At 43.6% G+C, this 22,404-nt stretch overlaps 1 protein-coding gene across 8 annotated transcripts in view; it reads right to left on the reverse strand.

Annotated features, from left to right (window-relative positions):
* Window positions 1-22,404, reverse strand: part of GRIP2 (glutamate receptor interacting protein 2) — a 198,418-nt gene that overhangs the window by 45,006 nt on the left and 131,008 nt on the right. For 7 of the 8 annotated variants that reach the window (XR_001558055.2, XM_015875369.2, XM_015875372.2 and 4 more), the window contains exon 2: window positions 1,480-1,560. Coding sequence is in view for 7 of the 8 variants with exons in the window: in XM_015875369.2 (XP_015730855.1) it covers window positions 1,480-1,560 (81 nt within the window). In the remaining variant the exon portion in view is untranslated. Of the gene's footprint in view, window positions 1-1,479; window positions 1,561-19,849; window positions 20,618-22,404 lie in introns of those variants that run through there. The other variant, XM_015875371.2, reaches the window with a different exon arrangement.

Consider the following 22,404-nt stretch of genomic DNA (forward strand, 5'->3'; position numbering starts at 1 on the left):
GGAGGAGAAGGCATGAACTCATTCATCCACAGCAGTTTCCCCACTCATCTGCATCTGGTCTAAGTCAGATGTCTTCCATAATAACCAACTGAAGCCATGAGACACATTTAAAACATACCTGGTTCAACACAAGCAAGCCCCAGTGCATTTGGCAGGGTCAGGTTTAGGGGATGCACATCCCACACCTACTGCAGCAGTACTGCTCCTCCACTTTGTCTTCCTACAGTCCAGCAAGACTACGGGCTTTACAGTAACAGTGTATCTAAATTATTTCAGCTTCGAGAGGAAGGAGGTAGGTGAGCTTGTTGGGAGCCAGCACTGGTCCAAGGAGAGACCAAGAGTTCAGCTGACCTGAAGGTGAGATGATCTGCTTGCAGAGGAAATGTTTGAAATATCTTTCATGCTATGATTTCCAAAGCAAGACAGGCTGTCTTAAATGACACACTGACATAGCACACCTGTGGTCATGGGGGGCTTCCCTTCTCTGTTTCTCTTTCACTGGGAGATGCCATCATGACTCTAGCAATTGCACGTCCCTACATCCTTCCATGCTCTACCTGCTTGGTGAAGCACTTCCAAGAATAACCCATGCACTTGATTAACACAAGCGGAGGACATCTTTGCAATCTGGCAACAGTATGGAAGGCATTCAGGCACTGCTGGGTCCCTATTTAACATGACAACGGCAGCTTGTTGAGAAACATCAGGTCCATAATGCTCCTGCTCTTTAATCTCAAATGGTTTTGGTCCCTTGCCATCTCAGTGACTTATTCCTGAATACAGCTATGTAGGAACTCGGGGCTGCCAGAAACTTTGTGGGGTTTCCCATCCATGCTGGAAGGAATGATTCTGTAATGCCATCCGGCACTATCCTGCAAATTTCCTCTCAGCTATAGACACAACGGATGTGCACATATGGTGCCCAAAGGAGAGATCATTAGCTCTTCAGTGGGGTTTAATTTTGATCCTTGATAAGTGTTTAAAAATGAGAACTCCCAGAGCACAATTACCCACTGTTGTAGGTTTGAGGAGGCGTTACTGCTCGGAAAAAAGGCAAGTTCCTCATATCAGTCTAAGAAGATAAGCAATACGGCACGTTGGTCAGTGCCTTTATAAACCCACTGCTGCTATCAGAGGCTCACAGAGACATGGAAGTGAGCTGGTTAAGCAGGACCTGGTCCTTCAAACCCTGGCCTTTAAGCATCTGATGAGAACAGTCTTGGATTTCTCCTATTAGCATGGGTGCATGGATTTTGCTGTTCAAAACAATTAAAGGGCTCTGTTCCCTCCTCAGGCTCTACAACAAAAAAAGACAAATCTGTGATCAGGTGTTCAGTGGTCAGAAGATAAAATCTCGCCTCGGGCTCCATTAGGAAGGTGATGAGCTGTCTAGAGCAGCTCACTGGCAGAGCACTGGCACAGCAAGCCCAGAACCTACAGCAACGATGTGCTGGAACAGGAGCCAACCCCCTCCTTTACCTGGGATGCTTTGCCTCCTGGAGACCAGGGCTGAGTCCATCCCACCAGAGTCCTTGCTCCCCTTTGAGTAAGGGCCATCATCTGGAAGCAGAGCAAACAAAAAAGCCGAGATTAGTGCTCAAAGCAACAAACAAAAGCAAAGCCAGATCACTGCAAAAAGTTTGTCTGTGTTAACACTGGAATTGGGATCATAACCCCATCACAGACTGTAGATGAGAAAAACAATTACCAGCCCTGGCTTCACACAGTATCATATGGACTATCCTGCATTTTAGAGAGGGAGGGGAAGAAATGCAGTGGCAGTGGTGAAATAGCATTATCTGATTTATTCCTCTGGGAGATAATCCATTAGGAGAGAAGAAAATTCCCTTGCTCCTGTAATTATGTGGCATAGCTGAGGACAGGGAGAGCTGTCACATTCATCTCACATGTTTTAAGCCTGTCATTATGCTTGTGAAGAAACTTAGGGATTTTGGAAATGGAGTTATACATCAGCACACTAACAGGGCACTAAATCACTATACTTGGATGAAATTGCCTATTCTTATAGATGCCATTATTTCAAAGTCACGTTTTCCTGCTGCTGTACAGCCTCTGTACAGTATAGAGAACACCTTCTCTTAAGTGACTTTAAAAAAAAAAAAAAAAAGCAGAAGAAAGAGAAAATAGTGTTATGCATTTTAAAAGCACCATGCAGCACAATTTGAAATTTAAATGTAAAGTATTTAAATATCTTTGTATTCTCCTATTGAAAGACGCACTGCATGGACGTTACTTGCAGCAAAGAGAGCATCCTTCTACATGTTTCATTGACATACAGCTGAAGTGTCTGTTTTCTGGCATTTCCTAAAAAGCCAGAGCTTTGTCAATCCATTATTTCCAGTGACTGTGCAGCATCAAATAACAACCACTCTGAGTGACCGCATTCCTGGATTGCCCTTCCCAATCCTTCAGCAGCTGTGAAGACAACTTCTAAGCTGCCCATGATGGCATAAATACAGGTTACTGAAAACCCCATCCACATATTCCTGACCACAGCCCTTCAGTAACTCGTATTTAAGTTTCAGAAGAGTTTGGGCCTCACTGTGTATAAAGGGAACAAAAAACCCAAACAGAAAACACAGCCTCATTCAAGACAGTGGTCTGCACACCGCGTAATTAAAACTGATGTTCAGTTTGCTGGCAGCCCACTTTCCCCACAAACAGAAAAATGCTGGTATAAATTGAATCGTGTGGGTTACATTTAAATGCGAAGAGTTGGGTTCTACTCACAGGCTTCAACACTTTTTGAAAGAAAAATGAAACAAGTTTCCACCTAAAGTCATTTCCAAAAAGGCAAAGCACATTAACATACACGTTAGCTTTCATTCTTGATGCTCCAGCTGAAGTAACTTCACAAGTTGAACAAAACTCAGTGAAATGGTTTAGTCAACTCAAATCTACATTTTCAAGCATTAAAAGTTTCAGCTAAAAAATATGCATCCTTCACTTTTTCAACCCATTTTGCAGCCAACAGAGGAACAGTATAGGTGTTCAAATCTTGGACTCTTCTTCTGCATCAGCTTTTCCATCACCATTAAACCAAAGATTTCTAATAAAGAAAGAATTAGCACTTGGCAGTACAGCATCACCAAGCCATGCCAAGTCTCTGCTGCCAAAGCACATTGAACCTTGGTACCCAAGCAGCCAGGACTGCTGTGAAGCAGGGGAATAAAGCTCTGCTTTCTGAAAGGAGGAAAATTCAAGTTTTGTGGCCACAGAGATCTCATAGCGTTACTCAATGACAGACAAACCAACAGCTATGGCTACTACAGCAAGTACCAAGTCAAGCCATTGATTTCAGGTAGGTGCTGGTACAGTCTGGCATCAACTTGCAAGCAGAAGGCTTGAAAATTCAAATTGCAATTTTAATGGCAGTGGTCTCTTCGGTGATGTGGAAGTCAGAGACAAGGTTAATCCAGGCTTAAAGACTATGGAAAAGTTTAATGTAGTTGGGATAGTTAAGTTTCAGCACCTAATTTTTTCTGAAAACAAAGCAAAGCCACTCGCCATCTCTCCTTCAGCAGAGGTAAAGTTCCACAACTTTCATTCTCTATCCATGCTGTCCACATCCATCTTCACTTCTCTCTCCAGCAAGTTTTTCCTATATCCAGCCTTACTCTACCTCTGCCACCCTATCCCTCGCACAACTGCAGGCAGAAGACAAGAACATTTTGGGAGCATAAAATTGCATTTCCAAGAGGAGCACCAGTACAGTGCCTGTCCAACAGCTCCCAGCTCACATCACTCAGCCCAGCAGCCATAACCTCCTTTCATTGCTTTCTCAAATGGAGGAGCGTGTCGGAGGAGGAACCTCAAAATGGCAGCCCAGGATATCAGCACAAGACTTCTTTTTCAGCACTGGAAGGAGACCCTGAAGACATGCTTGCAAAATTCTCTGGGATGTACTGCAGGGAGCCTGCATCAGCCTGCCTTTGAACACACAGGACACTAAGGATGACAAGGACCACCCCGGCATGCAGCTACTTTCCATTCAAGAGCATCACTGCCAACTTTACCCAGGTAATGTGCTTGAGGCAATGCTCTGCTGCAAGTGGGAACTCAAAGCTCCCAGAGAGCCACAGAAGATGATTTGAAGCCAACTTCATAATGTGCTGGCAAAGCAAAGCAGCCAACCATCTGCTTCCCATCAACACACCACCCTGGACCAAACAGCCACCAGCACTCTCCTGAACTCTGTTCCCCCACTGCAGCCCCAATCACTATTAATATGAAATCCCATTTCATATTGCCCCCCCCTACCCCAGCAGCTGTTTCTGGGCATGTCCTGGCTGCCATTTCAGGTTAGTGATGAGTTACCAGCTGCCCCCAGCAGCCAACACCCATAGCCTGATCCGCAGCCACTGTGCGCAATTAGCACTAAGTCCCCTGCACAGCGCTGCAGCCAAATCAACAGCAAATAATTAGCACCAGGGCTCCCCTTCTTCTCCCTTGAAAACATGGTTGATTATGCTAAAAATGTTTTTTTTTTTTCCCAACTCATTATCTAGCTAAAATGTTTGAACAGGAAGGGAAGCTGCCACACGGCGCATGCTGAAGTGTGAATTGGCGTTTGCTTGCATTTAGCATCCCTGCCGTGTGGCTCTTTGTTCATTTTCAGCCGGTTTCCTGCTCTGCCACTCAAGCTGGTATTAATGGAGACGCTTCAGAGAGGAGGTAGGAGGTTATTTTGCTTTTTAAAATAAGAAATCCAGCTCTTTTTGCTCTCTCTCAGTCCTTTCTCCTGCCTGGCACAGCACCCAGCCAGGGGAAGGCTGGTAGCCTGGTGCTCAATTGGCCCAAAAGGAGTGCCAGCCCAAGTGCTGAAAATTCATGAATCCCTTTACTCCCTCAATTTGGAAAGTAACTTTTCTCTTAAACCTATGTAGTTCCTTCTGTGAGCTACCCATGCTGGAGCCATTAGAGGGATATTTTTCAAGCTTTTCCTCTCATACACAGCAGCCCCAAATTTCTCTAAAGCAAATATTCCGTGATTAGTGATTGTCAAGCAGCAGCGTTATTGCCAGCTCCAGATCTTTCAGAAAAGCTCACATCAGACTCTCAATAACACTGAGTGTGCAATGCTTTCTGTGCAGTTATCCCATGGGAATTTGTGTCAATACAAAAAAAGCTACTATAAGTTCTTTGAAAACATTTTTTGCCCTTTCAGTGCCATACTACCAGCAGGGAGAGCAGTGTTCCTTGTTCTTGTCCATACACATCCAGCTGTGAGCTCTTCCTCCCTGCAGGAAGTGTTGCAGAGTAGAAGCGTACATCACAAACACTGACAAAGAGTTGATTACTAGAAAAGACAAGAGCTTGATTTCCCCATTTCCCATGGCTGCCTCTGGTGAGGATTCTCTTAGGTCTCTCAAAAAGTCTGAACTCACTTTCCTACTCACGCCTTCCGCGTCTCTCCTGTAACCAAGATAGTTATTAGATCACTGATCATCCAGCAGCCAGATGGCTGATTTGCAGGAGTCAACTACAAAATTACTTATATCAATCCTAACTCATAGGAAATGCAGTTCCCCTGTAAGAGGAATTCCTGATCTTCTAAAGTGCTTTGACCTGTCATAGGACAAGCGGTAATGGCTTTATGTACTGCCGGGGGGGACTCAGGATGGATATTAGGAAAAATATCTTCTCAGAGTGACAATGCACTGGCACTGCTGCACAGGGAGCGCTAGCCAAGGCTGACTTGCTGCCTGAAATACTCCTCCAACCCTATCTTGTGTGGTTTGGAGTCAGTGATTTACCCAGTTTGGTCTGGGCAAATTCTCAGTAGCATCCAGCAGCCAAACGACAAAAACACCACGACTTTTCACAGTTACATCCCCCCATGAGATGTGAGAACAGGCATCAGGAACCTCTGGCATCAGTTAGATCTGAAGCCAACCTCTGCAACAAAAGAAAGAGCTTCCTCAGAAAGAGCACTGATTTAAGAGTTCATTATCCCTGCCTGCAGGAGGGAAAGAAAGGTGTTTTTTTCATTTAGAGACGTTATTAGTCTATGTTATTAACAGAGATCACCTCTTAATGAAAATCGTCATTGGCTAAATAAGATTCTGTGACAATTAAGCTTGCTGTCTGCAAGCGTTCAGGTTCCTGGATTGTCTTAAGACAGTTCCTGCAGAGAAAGTGCATTAATCTTGTGGGAAAACCAAGAAGTAAAGCCTCCGATTTGTTTAATGGGAAAAAGAAAATACAGTTGGAAGCAGTTATTTAGCCATACAGTAATTGCATTGCCTATTTCAAGAAATGAATTCTAAAACAGCATTAAGACCCAAACACTGTTCATGCTAATGCAAAACAGTATTTTTTTTTTTATTTTTTTTTCTTTTGCTAGCATAAAAGCTCTAGGTTGGACTCAGGAATCCAAATGGCCAAAACTAAGTGTGATATGACACGTTTTGAGGAGAGTTAATTCTGTAAGTCAGAGGAGAAATCTGTCCGCAATTAAATAAAGAGCAGAGTGTGGGTCAGGACGACCTCAATTGCAGCCACTAGGCATGGTCTCCATGGCATGGGATCTTTAAAGTATTCTGAGTGCCTGAACATACAAACATGTACTTGAAAACTAGATTATGACCATCTACCTGCACCCTGCAGGCAATTAATTACCTTTAAAAAGACCTGTCTCTGATAGGTTTGGAAGACTTTGTAAGTTACCATAGCTGGAGGATGGAGGAAGACATCTATCATGAATTCACATTCTGAATTTCACAGTGAGATTTCACTCCCAAAGTGCTACAACCCAGACAGGGGCTGAACCATTAATGCTGGAGGACAGCAACAAAATGCCAGTCACCTCTCCCAGCCTGGCACTCCACATGGCATCGCACACACTTCAGTGTCATTCCCTGTCTGGGAACACACTGCTCCAACTTTGCATCAGAATCAGCAAAGTTAAAGAAAACAAGCAGACAGATCCCGAAGAAATGGTTAAAAAAATCTGCTGGCAATCTCCAGGCTTTGTTTCCTAGAGTACTGCAAAAACTGAGCCAGAGTTCATGTTTCTGCCCTACAGAAAACCACTCCAAGTGTACGGCAACAGATACACTAAATCTGCACTGGCAGGGCAAGACAAGCCATGCTTCCGTAAAGTGCTTAAAAACACAGGAAAAGAAGTCACTTTTGTTTTGGGATTCTGCAACACAAATTCATTTTTATGACAGTGACCATTTCGCTGACTGCTTCCAAAAATCAATGAATGAATAAAGCCTATCTTTTAAAAGACCCTGAACTTTCAAGTTGGATATTTGGCAAATATTCTTCTCATAGAGTGGTGATGCATTGGCACAGGATGTCCAGGGAGTGGTGGAGTCACCATCCCTGGAGCTGTTCAAGAACCGTGGAGATGTGGCACTGAGGGATGTGGTTATGGGCATGGTGGGGGTGGGCTGACTGCTAAACTGGATGATCTTAGTGGTCTTATCCAACCTTAACGATTCTACGATTCTTCTTTATTCTTCAGGACTTCAGATCATACCAGGTGAAAAACACAGTGCCTGTCCCAGAACTCACCCCTATCTCCGTCAGCAATGTAACTCCCAGACCACAGCTACCCAGATCCAGCAGGAGCTTGGAATGCTTTTCCTCTTCTCTGTACCAGGATCATTATCCAAAAAGTTTCCCCTTATCAGTGAGCTCAGACTGAAATGGACAGAGTTATTTTGGGAGCTGCCCCTCCCTGACTTCATAAATCTACATACCAATACACGTGGCACAAATGGCAGAGGCTGCCTGTTGCTATGAATGGCCTTGTAATTTTCCCTTTGCTGCCAATAAGTGTCCTTACAGCACACACTCACGAGTTATGCAGAAGACAAATGAGGGCTTGGGGAAATGTTTTTTCTTTGACTTTCCTTATCACACATTTTCTGAAAGCACAGCCAAAGAGGATGGCTGTGCCGCAGACCAGTTCCAGCAAACACAGTTACAAAATCCTTACCCTGAAGATGACTTTTTTCTCCCATTTTCCCACCTATTTCTGGTACCCATCCCTAAAGTGTCATAAAACACCACCAGTACCTGTGCCAGCCCCACTGCAACCTGCTTCACTCCTTTTCCTGGGGTAGGATGATGCCAATAAGCAGAGGTTGCTGTGGCACCTTCTCCACCCACCTGTGCCATTCCCATACAAGCTGGGGAGAACTTGTCTGGACATCAAGGTTATCTCAGGAGGAAGTTTGATGTCTGAATTCACCATCCCTACACACAGCATGGATTTCATCTTCCCACACCCTCAGCATCCCCCTTCTTAAAGCCTGTGTTCATCTATCTGCTCACTCTTCTAAGGCACATATAATCTCATAACCACCTGCTGCTTTATTCACAAGAAACAGATTTATAAAAGATACAATAGTCTATTGTTCAACAAGAAACTCCTTGCTTTGTTCCTCCATTTTTTTTCTTTTCCTTTTAAATAAGAAACCAGAATTACTTTTAAAGGAACAATTTGTTTCAAGCAACTGTTTTCAACCAGAAATTATGTACATAATCATGTACTTCTCAGTAGCCTTTGTGAGACCAAGGCATGGGCAGAGGATGCCTCTGTTACTGGGCAGGTTGGCTACCAGAGGGTAACAGGGCATCTTTTCTTCTCCCTTGCAAATCCTTGACATGACACTGATGTAGGAATGATAGAATGGTTTGGGTTGGAAGACCACCTAGTTCCAATCTTGCTGCTACAGGCAGGGCTGCCTCCCACTAGACTAGGCTGCCCACTGCCCCATTCAGTCTGGGAAGACTCCTGCTTCTCAGAGAAAAGTAAGGATGGAATTAAAACATTTAGTAAATCAGTAGAAGATATAATTAGTGTATGTGTGTGCACACAAAGCCCTTTTTCAGTTGGCTTTGCAGTGAAGCCAGGCTTCGGAGAGATTTAACTCATATCAGCTTTCACAGGATATTAAAAACTGCCCAAGGACTGATCCAAATCCAATCTGATAAGAATGAATGCTGGACCTGCCTTGCAATACTGAGAAGTAGTGTTCCTCACTCTTTCTTTAAATACACAGCATTCCATCAAAAAAAAGCAAAAACAAAAAGAACCCCACAATGTAAAAAGACAATAAATTAAATGATGCTATTTCATGCACCCAACCTGCCATTACTGTCCTGCTGTTACACATCAGAGACATTGTGACAGTGCATTGTATGCCTCCCATTCTTGCCTTGGGAGCCCTCACAGAGTAACTTTATCTAACCAGCATACCTCAGGGAGGTTGCAGTGATGGACCTGGAAGCAGTTGTTCATTTCCACTCAAACTATACAGAAAGAAAAAGGGAGGAAAAGACATCTTCAAACAGTGACTTTCTACTTGCTTTTCTATGAAAACTAACTTCTCACGCTGTTCGTCCATCCATTCACCTACTGTCCTTTTGTTCCTCTGGACCCCAGTGGCCAATATCCTTCAGTGTGGGGAGGGAGAGCAGCTAGAAAGAGGATTTTAGTCCTGTAACCTTTCTCAAACCTACTTTGATTAGAAAAGACCCAAAGTCACGTTCCTGGCAAAGCAAAGAGGATCGCTGTGCAAACAGCTTTAGCCTCACCACCCACTTCCTTTTGCATGGTAGCAAAAAGAATAAGGGGTGTCAGATGTAAAACTTGAAAATTAGGGTTTATTTAGTCCTCTGCTCATGGAGGGGATTATATTGTTGTTCTTCAGCAATTTTGCTTTTCTTCTTCTGATTTAAAAGTATCAAGGACAGCTCTTTCCCTGTTCCAATGAGGTTGTGCCTTATGCATTACATCAGCTTTTCAAACACTCCTTGAAGGACAGACAGGTTGGGTCTTCAGCACAAATAGCATTTCCCATACAACACAAAAACATCTCCTCGATGTATCTCCCCAAAAAGCCCATACCCAAAAGGTCCTTTTCACTCAGTGAGCCCTTTCCTATTGGCTTTCCTCACAACTCCGCCAGCAAGATTTGAATTTCTAGTGTTAAAGAATAAAAATAGAGAAAAGAAGGGAGGAACTTCCCTTCCTGCAGCCCCTTTCACCCTCCCAGGCATTCTCATAGACAGCTTCATCAGTTTGTGTTTATGAGGGAGATGGTGGCAGACAGACTGCACACTTCCTCACCTCCTTGCAGGCCACAGCTGCAAATGCACGCATACAATATATGCAGTAATTTTGTTCATAAGGGACAAGAACAGTGCAGAAACCAACTCAATGAGATTATTATTTCTCAATAGCTCTAGTGCTTGAAATGATGTTATTAAAGATACATTTTCCAGTCAATTTTGCAATTTCTTTTGTTAAGCAGTGCAGACTGTACCGAGAAGGGTCCAGCAATGAGCTAGGAAGATGAAATATTGCTGATATACAGATTGTGTTATCTAAAGAAACTACCTTTCAAAAGTAAAAATCAAAGATGAATCAGATACATTTGCAGACTGATCTCTCATGAAAATTATCCAAGAGAGCCATTGTAATATGGTGAGAAACAACCAATAATGTCTAAAGCCATTCCCAAGGAAGAATGTCTCCTGGATACAACAGGATTTATTAATCTAGGCAGCAGTAAATCCTAGCTGACAAGGGAACACAGTTCTTCCTATTAACTCCAGCCAGGCTTCCAAACTTCTCTTAAATATGGAGCTGGATAAGAACCTGCTGAATGCAGCCAGCTGAATCCAAACCCTGGGGACTTCCTTTCTTTCAAGCAATGAACGCCATCCTAAGTAACTGTGGAGTGAAATCAAATTAAAAAGACAGCTCTATTGTGGCTTTTTAAGCAGATGAAATGAAATACTGTCAGTTTATTAGACCATAGCACTCAAATAAATGGTGCCCCTTAAACCTAGTGGCCACTATTACCTGCTTGTTTAAAAGCCTGAGTTAGTCCAAAAGCCATTGTTTTAATGACAAAACTTCACAGCAAGGCTTGTCAATAGTACAGGCAGGTAGGCTTTTACTTTCAATACCTCAAGGGTTAAAGCCAAAAAAAAAAAAAAAAGAACAGACATGTCCATAATACAGAATGCTTTGCTTTGTTTCTGAGCAACAAAAATCTCTTAGGAACAAAACCAACCAACCCCAATAACTGCTTAGCCCTTTAGAAACTGAGATCATTTCTGCAGTGATGATGACAATAAATTCTTTGACCCATTTTGCTTTTAATGACACTAGTTTGGTCCCTATGGCCTTTGCATTAAAAGTGGTACCTGCTGGCTTCCATCCTCCAAGGATGCATCAGAAGCTCAAGGCAGTGCTACACTGAATAGAAGGGGAGAAGGCAATCTGATTTAGAGAATCACGGAATCATTAAGGTCGGAAAGACCTCTAAAATCAAGTCCAACTGTTCACCTACCACCACTATCAATATCCCTAAGTACTACTATTTCTGAGAAGAAATCCTATCCAACTTGAGCACATAAATCTTTAATGGAGAGATAGGAGAGCCAAAAACTAGGAAGGAAGCCTGCAGAGATTCAGCCTAGGTGTGGGAACGTGTGCCCTCCCCTACTGCCCCAGGAGAAGAATTAACCTCCTGGACATTGTGTCACTGCGTATCTTATCATGAGGAATGGGAATCTTTCTTAAAATCATTTGGTACCATTGAATTCACAGAATTCAATTCACAGCCTGGTGAATCAAGTAACCCTGGCTCACTGTAGCCTACAGCTGGGCATGCACTCCTTCTTTTAAGTAGGAGTGGCCTACATCTTAGAATCATAGAATCATTTGAGTTGAGAGGGACTGTTAAAAGCCATCCAGACCAACTCCCCTCCAATGAACAGAGACACCAACAGCTCCATCACCTTGGGTCAGTGGACCAAAATACCTTACAGGTGGGTTTGCCCTATTTGCAAATTTGCAATAGGATGAAAATCAGGTGCTTTATCCTGGATTTGCACTGCATTCTGAAGCAAAGTGTTTAAAAACCAGTGGGAGTCAAGAAATAAGGAAGAAGTACCAGACAGCATTAACTGTTTTAAAAGAAAGATTTCCGGCACCCCATTTAGACTCATTTCCAGCTTATCCATGAAGCTCTGCTAAACCTTACTAAGACTTAATTCCCATAAATGTGATTCTCCCCTCCGTGTTTAGCTAAGTAGCAGTGCTTCAAAAAAAGTAAATACCAAGTCGTGGGAGTTGGATTATTCATTCATGTGGTAAAAGCTATTATATATGAATATATACAGATGTACCCACTTCAGGACTGATCTAAACATATGTAGATTTTAGACTCTGACACACAAACCATCCATTATGCAATGGCCCATGTACGTGTCTGGGCTGCTTTTATCCTCGGCTGTGTCAGGAGGATTCGCAATGAGAGATGCAAGAAGCTTATAGTTAAAAGACTAAAGAAAGTATAAGCAAGAGGCTTGCCAAAAGTGAAAAGAGAGAAGGAGAAAGAGAGAAATCAAAGAGCCAGGCAATATCAGATTTAGCAGGACAAGATGACGAAATAAGAACATTTCAAAGCCCAAAGGTATTTGATGTTGGAAGTGGTGTGGTCTAACCCCATCAAACCAGCTGTTAAAAATTTACCTGAGCTGCCCATTAAATCTTGCTTCTAGCAAGCCCTGCTCCCTTTTTTCCCCTCTTCCTGCTCCCCAGAAATCATCACAGTATCACCAAAATGGAAGACTTCATCTGGAGCAGAAGACAGTTAAGACAACGCTCCAGCAGTTACCAACACACTCCATTTTGTGCAGCTACCTCCATGCAAGCAGAGATCTGGTTTGCTGTTGCTTCATACTGTATAGGAAGCAGAAGTCTTTGGGAGAACACAGTCTCAGCTACGACCAGCAAAGAAATTCCCAAAAGGGATGGGAAATCCCAGCGCAAATCAGAACATATTGCAACAAGCAGGGCTCTGCCATGCTCCAAAATGCTCACAGGGATTCCTAAAGCTTACGGAGGGTAGGAAGTGACAATGAGCTCAGGAAAAATTCAAGTGTAACTAAAAACCACACAGTACTGAGGATAAAGGAGACTCACATCAGGAACACAGACCATTAAGTGTAATGCTTTGCATTATGCTTCCCAAATACGCACTTAATTCTGATTCAACAAGGCACTTGTGCTAATAAAAATTAAAACCAGCAGGTTCTGTCGAGTGTGTAATGAATGTGTGGAAGAGCAGCGTGTGCAGGTATTTCTAAAGTTAACCAGGAATACAAAACCTGACTGCTTCCCAAGCCCCCAGGGAGCTAAGGGCATGCTACATCAATCACTGCCCACCACTGGATGGGCACTGCACCGTATCAGCATAGCTCCTCACTGCTCCTCCTCTATACTGGTGTAAAATGGGTGCAAGAAGGCAGAGAGAGGACACGGGGAGAAGAGAGAGAAAAGATCAGCTCCATGAACACTGGATACAGCAGATCCATTTAATGATTAAGCAGACACAATTGTTTGCTTATAAAATGCAGCGGCACATAAATCTGCTAGGAGCTAATTGCCTATTGTATAGCTCATGGTACTGCTTGAGTTGGCTGCTGAATGATATAGGGACATTTAGAAAGAGGGTCCAGAGCTCACCTGAGCATGGGACTGAGACACAGGGAGCACTGGGTGACATGGGAAATGCATTACATTATACAAATAAACATCTAATGAGATACGTACATTCTTCCTGTGCCAAGAGGTTAATCCTACCAAAACAGCACTGCATTCCATAAAGAAATTATTCCCTATAAATCACTGGGACAGGAACAGGCCACATCCCTCAGAATTCAGGCTGTGCCATCTGCTGTGGTCATTATGCTGTATGGATGTGCCATCGTGGTGATAGTGGGACCAGAAGGGATCTCCACTGGTACCAGAGGCATAGCAGAGTTATACTGCTGGGGCAGCTCCTCTGGAGCTACAGCACAACACTGTTCATGAAGCAGAGGTTTGACTCAGACACTCGGACACTTCTATGGTCACACATATGTCTGCCCAAAGACAGAGAAGCAGGGCCACAAACAGTCTCGGTGATCTGGCTGGAAAAAGCAGCTGATGGAGTTACACCATCAGGATAGCCCAGGTGACACAGCGCACAGTCCCCAGAACAGCAGCAGACATGGGACCAGTGAACAACTCCCATCCTTTGGCAAGGAGGAGGAAGATGCAATAAAGCTGGTCCACCAAATCCCATTTTCATTCATACACTAGGGCAGCACAGAGCCAGATCTTACTCTTAATGGTGCAAGTTCCTGCCTCTGAGTGTATTTTTATTCATTTTGCAAGTGCCCCACAGCCCTTCTCACCTTACTGCCAAATTTATTCTCCTCAACATTACCAGCTCACAGCTTACAGCTCCATTAGGATACACCATGTGAGCACTCATTCCACACTGAGATCGGAAGCTAAAGAACTGCTGGGGTGAAAACCACAGCTCCTCCCATCTTTCCAACATCATTTCATGAACTTGCACAACAAGAAACAGCAACTGAGGCGCAATTAAGCGGGATCGTCTCTTCTTACATTGGCTATGCTAAATAACTTTAAAGGCCATTTTGGGACTGCTACGCTGAGCAGTCTAATAGTGATTTAACAAACACACACACACACACACATATATATATATATATATATATATATATATATATATATATACAGATAGATAGATTCCCCATTCTTTTATGGTTTCCAGGTGTTGGGACCAATTTACTTCACAGCAATTTCTGGGTCTTTTTTTTCTCCTACCTCCTCCCCACAAAAACCTGCAGCTGCCAACTATGTTGGCATCTACAGCAGCGAGGAAATGAATTTCCCTGTGAAGCAAATTCTTCCAGGATGAATTGAATGAAGGCAGAGCTCATAATTGCACGTTACTGAAAACATTTCTCATTTAAAAAAAAGAAAGAAAAAAAGTAAAATAATAAAGATATTTTTACCCACATCTCCAGTTGAAAATTGCTGGGAAAGATGCTTTTGAAAAGCCATCATCTCCAAGCATGTAATTATCAGATCCTTGAACAAAAACACACGGCCAAAGAAAAACAAAAACTACCTTCATTGAAATAAAATAAAACGGGGTGCAGCAATTGTTTGGAATGGAAGGAAGACTGCTGGGAATGGAAATTCACATAACACCCTGTCTGATTTCACATGTCTCTGAAGTTACCAGGCTGATTTGAAAAATCCAGAGATTAATAAATTTGGCAGCTGAGAACATCAAGCCTGGATAGTAATTTGTCTTGTTCTGAACAGAATAATAATATTAAATAAATAAAAATCAGAAGCAGACTGGCAGCCAGGCTGTCACTGAAGCAGAATTTCCTAACTCCCACGTAAGCACGCTTGTCTTGAAACAGTATTCTGCCACCTCGAACAGACAGCCGTACAATGACCCGGGGGTCCTATCCTATCAAGGCTTAAGACCATGCACACCCTGATGGGATTACTCACATGCTGAAAATTATGCAGTAGCTGAACTGACAGCTGAAAAGAGCCTTAAATGTTCTTATGCCTGGTAGCACTCAATTGTCAATTGATGAACACTGCTAAGTATTTATTTTAGCTCTACTTTCTCTCCTTCAGTTCTTCAACACCATCTCTTTCTGATTATTATTACTTCTTTCCCATTGTTTGCAACACCTACCCAAGCGTAAACATAAAAATATAGGCACCTTCCCTCCAAGTTGCCCAGCACCATTTTCTGACCTTCCAAGCAAAATTTCACATTACCTACTTCAGGATGGAAGTTGTACCACAAGCAATAGACACTGCCACCTACGTGATCTTCTCTAGCGCAATTTACGGCCATCACCTCTTGTCCTTTCACTGTTACCTGTGAGAAGAAGCTGACCCAAAAATCAAATCCTACATACAATCAAATCTTCAATATACAAAAACTCTTCGGGGAGTGGCTATCCTTGGCTTACGTGAATTAACAAAGTAGAATAACCATTATAAAGAGTAATGAACCTGGACAAAAAGCCAGAATCCAGGTGTAACACAGTGCATGAAGTCAGTCATCTACTACAGTCACTTGTGGCCCGAATGCACCTATTCCAGCTGTAATGAGATTTGCTTCAGCCAGTTGGCGTGTGAACTCCAATAGTCAGCGCTGGAGAGAAAACCTAACAAGCATGTGCTCAACTGACACTATGGACCAATATCTCACATAGCCAAAAAAAAACTTCAGAGACCTGGACATCAAAGTCCTAATGCCATCAGCAGGTATTCTTCATATCTCATGGAGGGTGAGTAGGATATCATAGGACAGCAAAGGAGCAAGATGTAGTGCTCAACTTGGGAAAACATAAAATAAAATGAAATAGAAACAATACCAGAGTGGAAACAGGAGAATGACAGATTTAACACCTTATCTTCAGTTCCCAGAATGGACCATCTATATGTGAGGTGCCAAAAGAAGGAGGACTAACCACAGTCCTGGATCTACCACAAATAAGCCAACAGTAAGCCCACTCAGCTTCCTTCTATAACAGAGCATCATTTCTGGGTAGGCAGAAAATACAAGTTCTTATATCTCAATTTTAGAAATGCTTCTGACATGGTTTCACGTGCTATTTTTATAAGCATGTTTGGGAAGTAGGATACAGATGATTATAAAGTGTACACAGAATTGATTGGAAAACCACACACTGAGAAAATTCATCACTTACTCACAATCAGAAGGGACAGATGTATTAAATGAAGTTCTGTGGGGCCAATCCTAGTCTGGAAAGGTTCCAGGTTTTCACTAAATGACCTGGATGACTACAGAGAGATTGCTCTTATTAAGTTTGCTGATGGGCACCAGTTATGAAGGATTGAAAGTAGGCTGGAAAACAGATTTTTGAATAAGTAGGATATTATAAAGAATTTCTTCTCAGAAAGAGAATGTGAGCGCTAGCACAGCTGCACACAGAGTGATGGAGTCACCATCCCTGGAGGTGTCCAAGAACCATAGAGATGTAGCACGGTTCATGGGCAGTACTGCTGGTAGATGGATGGTTGGACTTGATCTTAAAGGTCTTTCCAATCTTAATGATTCTATAAATCAGATGCTATGAAACTGGAATGATCCAGAAAACAAACACACAGAGGTGCATCCAAGTTAACAAAACTGGGCAGGAATAATCAGATTAACAGATCCAGGATGGAGAAAAACAGATCTAAGTGACAGTTTTACAGATAGACTCTTCAGATACTGTGGATCACAAATGAAACAATTCCACAAACACCCCAGTGGTACATAGAAAGATGGATATAGCCTGGGAAGTCTGTGAATCCTTTCTTTTCACCCATCTTATAGAGAGCCTCACCTTGAATGCAGGGCATAGATTTGGGTAGTGCAGCTCAAGAAAGGCAAAGAAAAGACCAGGTGAACTCAAACTTCTCTAACTCTCCATTCATTTTGGCTCAAGGAAATTAAAATCACTGTGATTCAGCTCCAGACCCCAGGAGCTGTCTTGGTACACGCACCCCAGCTTCCTTTCCTCTTAATCTTTCCTTTTGCTGCCACTGAGGCAAAGCTGACAAATGACGTAAGCAGGTTGATGAGCAGGAGTTATATTAAATAGTGCTATTGTGATAAATTCTTTCATAAGAAAGATAAAATCTTTCTTCATAGAAGATTTATTTGTAAAGATTTCCTCCTGTCTTATTCTAACTCCACACTTTAGTTCTCCGTCCTTTCAGACACTATTTCTCCCTGTGTTTGGAAGTTGTGATGATCTGAGGCCATTACAAAGAATGCACAGCACAGAACAGGAAAAATCAGCAGGCAGGAGGAGGCAAAGATCTATTAGATCTCTTTCCGTGGACATCCTCACCCTGCAAATAAGGGATGCAGCTTGTAGCTCAGGAAGAAAGCACAGGAAATGGGCATTGCTCCTCTTCAATATCACTTATGCTAAAAGCACATCTTCTGAAGGCAAAACAAAGAAAAAACACAGAAGGGAAAAGCACAGAAGGACATACTGATCTACTGCATTTCTTTCTTTGCCAGTTACACACGGAAACCTCAGTTGGTCACTTGCAGCAGTAAGGAGATTGAACTGGCTCCGTTGCTCTGCCTACTCCTGCAGTGATCCTGCAGTAAGGACTAACTGAATGCAAAGTTTACTAGAACTAAATATAGAATTTCTCCCCACACTTCAGAAAGGCCGTAAGACATTTCAGGGAAGTCCTACAATTGCAAGAAGGATTTGATTGCCATGTCTTTTTTAGAAACACGCTATGAAACACTGAGAAACCAGCTGAGTAGCCACGAGAGCTCAATTAAGCCTCAGCAAAATCAAACCCAATGCACTGTGATCAGTCCCCCTCAAAGCTTTTTTCTGTGCACAAGGAAAAGGAGGGATGGCAGATGCAAAACAAAGACAACCATTATTCCCTCTCTCCATCTTTGCCCTGTGCCAGGTGCAGAGGATGGCTCCATCTACGGGATGAGGACACCAGGACCTACAGGCAGCTGAAAACTCCATTAGAAGTTTGAGGTTGAGACAAAAATTATTTCCCATTCATTCACTCAATTTGCAGCAACTCAGCAACCATGGAGACTTGCATGAGCGTAGGACCGGATGCCTCTTGTGGCATGGAATTGGACAAATGATTCCCCTCCACAGCTGGGATTCCTCTGGCATAGCCAATGCCAGCCACCCCTGAGCTGGGGCCCACTTTATGGCTCAGCCCCAAGAGCAACAGAACTCCTGCCAAGCTGATTTTTGATCTTTCTATGGAACAGCTGCATTCCTGTCCTGCTAAATCACGTGTCTGGGCTTCTTCTGCCTACTGGGACTTACCGCCATGGTCTGGACAGCTTTGAAACAAGCCCCAGCCCCCTGACTACTCACTGCTGTGCTGCTACAGCAAGTGCATGCTGTATCTAGTCACCATCCATAGGATTAAGCAACACACCCAGAAGGAGCTGCTCTGAACCTGGCTTATTTCATCTCCCAGATTCAGGGGGAAAAAAATAATTTTCTAGAGTTAGGTTCATGTTTTAGGGCATCAAATATTTGTACACCAAGGAGAGCACAGAGTCAGTCCTACCCTGTTTCAGGCAATGTAAAATGTTCCCAAAACTATAAATTACCTCTGTACTTCCAACTTCAACATCTTTGCTTTCAGAAGGGGAACACTTGCAGCAGAGCAGAAGAACAAGCTCCATGCAGTATATTTAGCTGCAACAAGCAGAGCTACAGCATGCAACAAAGTACCTGAATATCGCAACCAAATGGAAATAACAGAGAGGAGTGCCAAGGGCCAGGATCCGGTGCTTGTGCCCTCTGCAAAGATGCCTTTCTACACTGATCTACCCACTCTTGAGCAGAGGTTAAATGGCTATGTTAAATACCACAGAAAAATCAAATAGCCCACCCCAGGCTTCCAAAACAGGAGTCAGCATCTCATTGAAATGGCAGATTTATAGCTTATGTAGCAGTGTATTACAGTCGGGGGTGGGGGGGATGTCAGCAATCCTACTATGTTCAGCAGTCCCGTACCTCCCATTTCCCTGCACCAGCCCTCTTTCTACTACCACTGCTGAATGCTCAGCCCATTCACATGCTCATCTTGAAAAAGAGCTATCATTAGGCTTCACTAAAATAGAAGAGCTGTAAAGGCTCCGCAGTATTTGGAGTCTGGGTCTGCTGATCCTCCAGCCCAAGGCAGTGAAGGCAGGAAGCAGCCTGAAGGGTGCTCACAGTGGTCACAGGGAGAAATTCTTTCCAAAGAAACACACGTTCTCAAAATCAAAGCAATTAAGTCAGAGCTCAGATGCAAAGGTTTGGATTTGTAAGCCTCCGCCTCTGCTTTGAAACTGTTAACGGTATTTAAGGTAGTTAAAGGAAATAAGAAAAGGAGGGAAAAAAAAAGATATACATATATATACACACATACAGACACATATATAGGGTCACTCACCAAAGTCTGATTGCAAATCCTTTTTCAGTCCACAAAGCATGTCTGCTATTAGCTATCAAACCATTCAACTAACTGCAGCAGGCACTCCTTGCTCACACCCCGACTGCCCTGGGATCACTTTTCTCTGCCACCCGCAGCAGTGTGGGGCTGCAGAACACACACAGCTCCTCGCTTCAGCGTAGGGACAAAAAGAAATTGTCCTGGGCCACAAACAGTCCAGTTTGCACTCTGAAAAACACAATCCTTTGGAAAGAAATATCTTTACATGGCTTCCCAGTTCTGTATAGAAATAGGAATTCAAGGTTATGGTCCTAAAATCCCGTGGTGGTTGGATTGGATCGAGTGGCCATCAGGCATTGCAAAGCAAAAGTTAGGAGAGCGGTGATTAAAGGGAACAGCTGGTTGGAAGTGAGGCAGCCAGCCAGCCCTGGCTCCGGCAGATGCAGTGAATGCAGAGCGCTTCATTCCCGGCGGCATTGCCCCTCGTGCTGTGCTGGTTGGGAGCAGGCAGCATCCCACGGAGAGCTGTCAGCCCACAGCATGAGCCCTTCTGGGGCTTCCATCTCAGGCAGGAGGAGAATTTAAAAATAATAATAATAAAATAAAGTGGGAAAAGGGGGACAAGAAGAAAGGCAGCAGCTGGTCCTGCGGAGATACGCACAGAGCTGCGTGCAGAGCCAGCTGCAGAAGTTGGCTGGCGGCTGAGCCTCCAAGTTGCAGCAGCAGAGGAGGCTGCGGCTGCAGCGCTGCCTGACACACTTCCCTCTCCCCCACCCCCTCTTGGCAAGTGCTTGCAGAGCCTCCAGCACCTTTCAAGGCAATGTCAAGCTGCTGTCAAAGCATTACGCTGCCTCCCAAACACATGCCGGGTGCTCGTAAGGGAGCATGAAGCTGCAGTCTTATGGCCTGCCTGCAGCGCTCTCTGAAAACTCAGCTTAACCCTTTCTTAGGAAGGGAAGAGCAACCATCTCCACACATGCAAGCCCTCTGCTGGGGGCTGGACAAGCGGTGGGGCTTTGGGGCAATGCTGGGACATGAGAACAGGGCAGGATGCTCCCTGCTTAACCCTCAAGCAGTTGGTCCTACACTAGAGGTGGACACAGAGCACTGGACTGGAAATTATTTCAATAGACCAGCATCTGCTCCCTTTGCTGCACTGAAGATGCAGTGAGGTGACTGCCCTCGGATGCTTGGCAGGGAAGGCAGCAAAGCTGCAGCACACCATAGGTCCCCATCAGTCATGCTGTAAGATACAGACTGCATTTGCATTCACCAGCCCACATCTCGCATCCAAAAGGCAGCTTATCCATAGGCACTGCACTCCCTTGGGAACTGACATCACCTATAGAGGCGAGGTTGTATGCACAGATGGTGCAGGAGGAGCACAGCAGCACAAAGGTTGTTTCTTTAGGAGGGTCAGATGAGTTTGAGTCTACTTCAGTGTTTGGTTGAATGTGGCCAAGAGCTTGGAAGTTCTGAAGGAAACCTCATGAGCAAGGCACGAGGTTAGGTCTTGTTTCCTTAGGAAAATGAAATCTGGATAGCTCAAAAGGGCCTGAATACAGCTGGTTGTGCCAGCAGGAAGCTGTGCAAAGCTGGGACCCCATATTCAGATTGGGAACTGGAGGGGTTTTTGCTCAGATTGAAAGGCTCTAACATCTCTATTCTGGTTCAAATTCAGCTCTTTCATGTATTGATAACTTAAACAAAAGCAATAAAATTACTAAGTGAGAAAAAAACACTTCCAAAAGAGATATTTTCATCCATAATTTGTTTTTAATAAGTTATTCAGTCTGACAATAGACTTAATTAGTAATTGAGCTGAAATTCGTAATTAGAAGTCTTTTCTCATGGCTATTAATGTTTTTCCTGCAAAGAAATCTCATCTTAAAGGAAAAAAAATAAAAATAAAAATCTGCATTTACACCATAAATACAAGGAGAAGATGCTAATTTGAGACCAGCACATTGCTTTGGATGCATGAATTGGACATCTCCAACAGGATGTTTTAAGGCAAAGCTTAAAGCAATCATTAACACTCATGCCAGTATAGAAACCCTCTCAAAATATCTGCTGCATCAAGAATCACAGAATCATCAAGGTTGGAAAAGGTCTCTATGATCATCAAGGCCAAGCCATCTACCTACCACCAATGCTGCCCACTAATCCACGTCCCTGTGGAAATGGCAGGAGAGGACAGGTCTGCTACACAGTTGTAGCTGCTTTGGGTTGTGATGAGAAATGGGCAGAGGTGCCCCATCCCTCTGCTGCCAATCAGAGAATGAAGAAGCATTTTGGAATTTCCAATCCAGAACTGTTTGTGGCCATTTGCTGAGCTGGCACAGCCTGCCAGGAGCCCAGAGAGGAGAGAATAAAGATGTTTACTCTGTGGTTGCTGGCCAAAACCCATAAACACAATGCTCGCTTCCTGTTTCAGGTGGTAGTATATTAAAACCGACTGAAGTAAAAAGCTTGAGCCTCTCAAGGGGAAGGAAAAGGGCACAAATTAGGCAGCCAGAAAAGACTCATTATGACATCAAAATATATAGGTGTCA

This window comes from Coturnix japonica, chromosome 12 (assembly GCF_001577835.2).
Source record: "Coturnix japonica isolate 7356 chromosome 12, Coturnix japonica 2.1, whole genome shotgun sequence".
Lineage (NCBI taxonomy): Eukaryota > Metazoa > Chordata > Aves > Galliformes > Phasianidae > Coturnix > Coturnix japonica.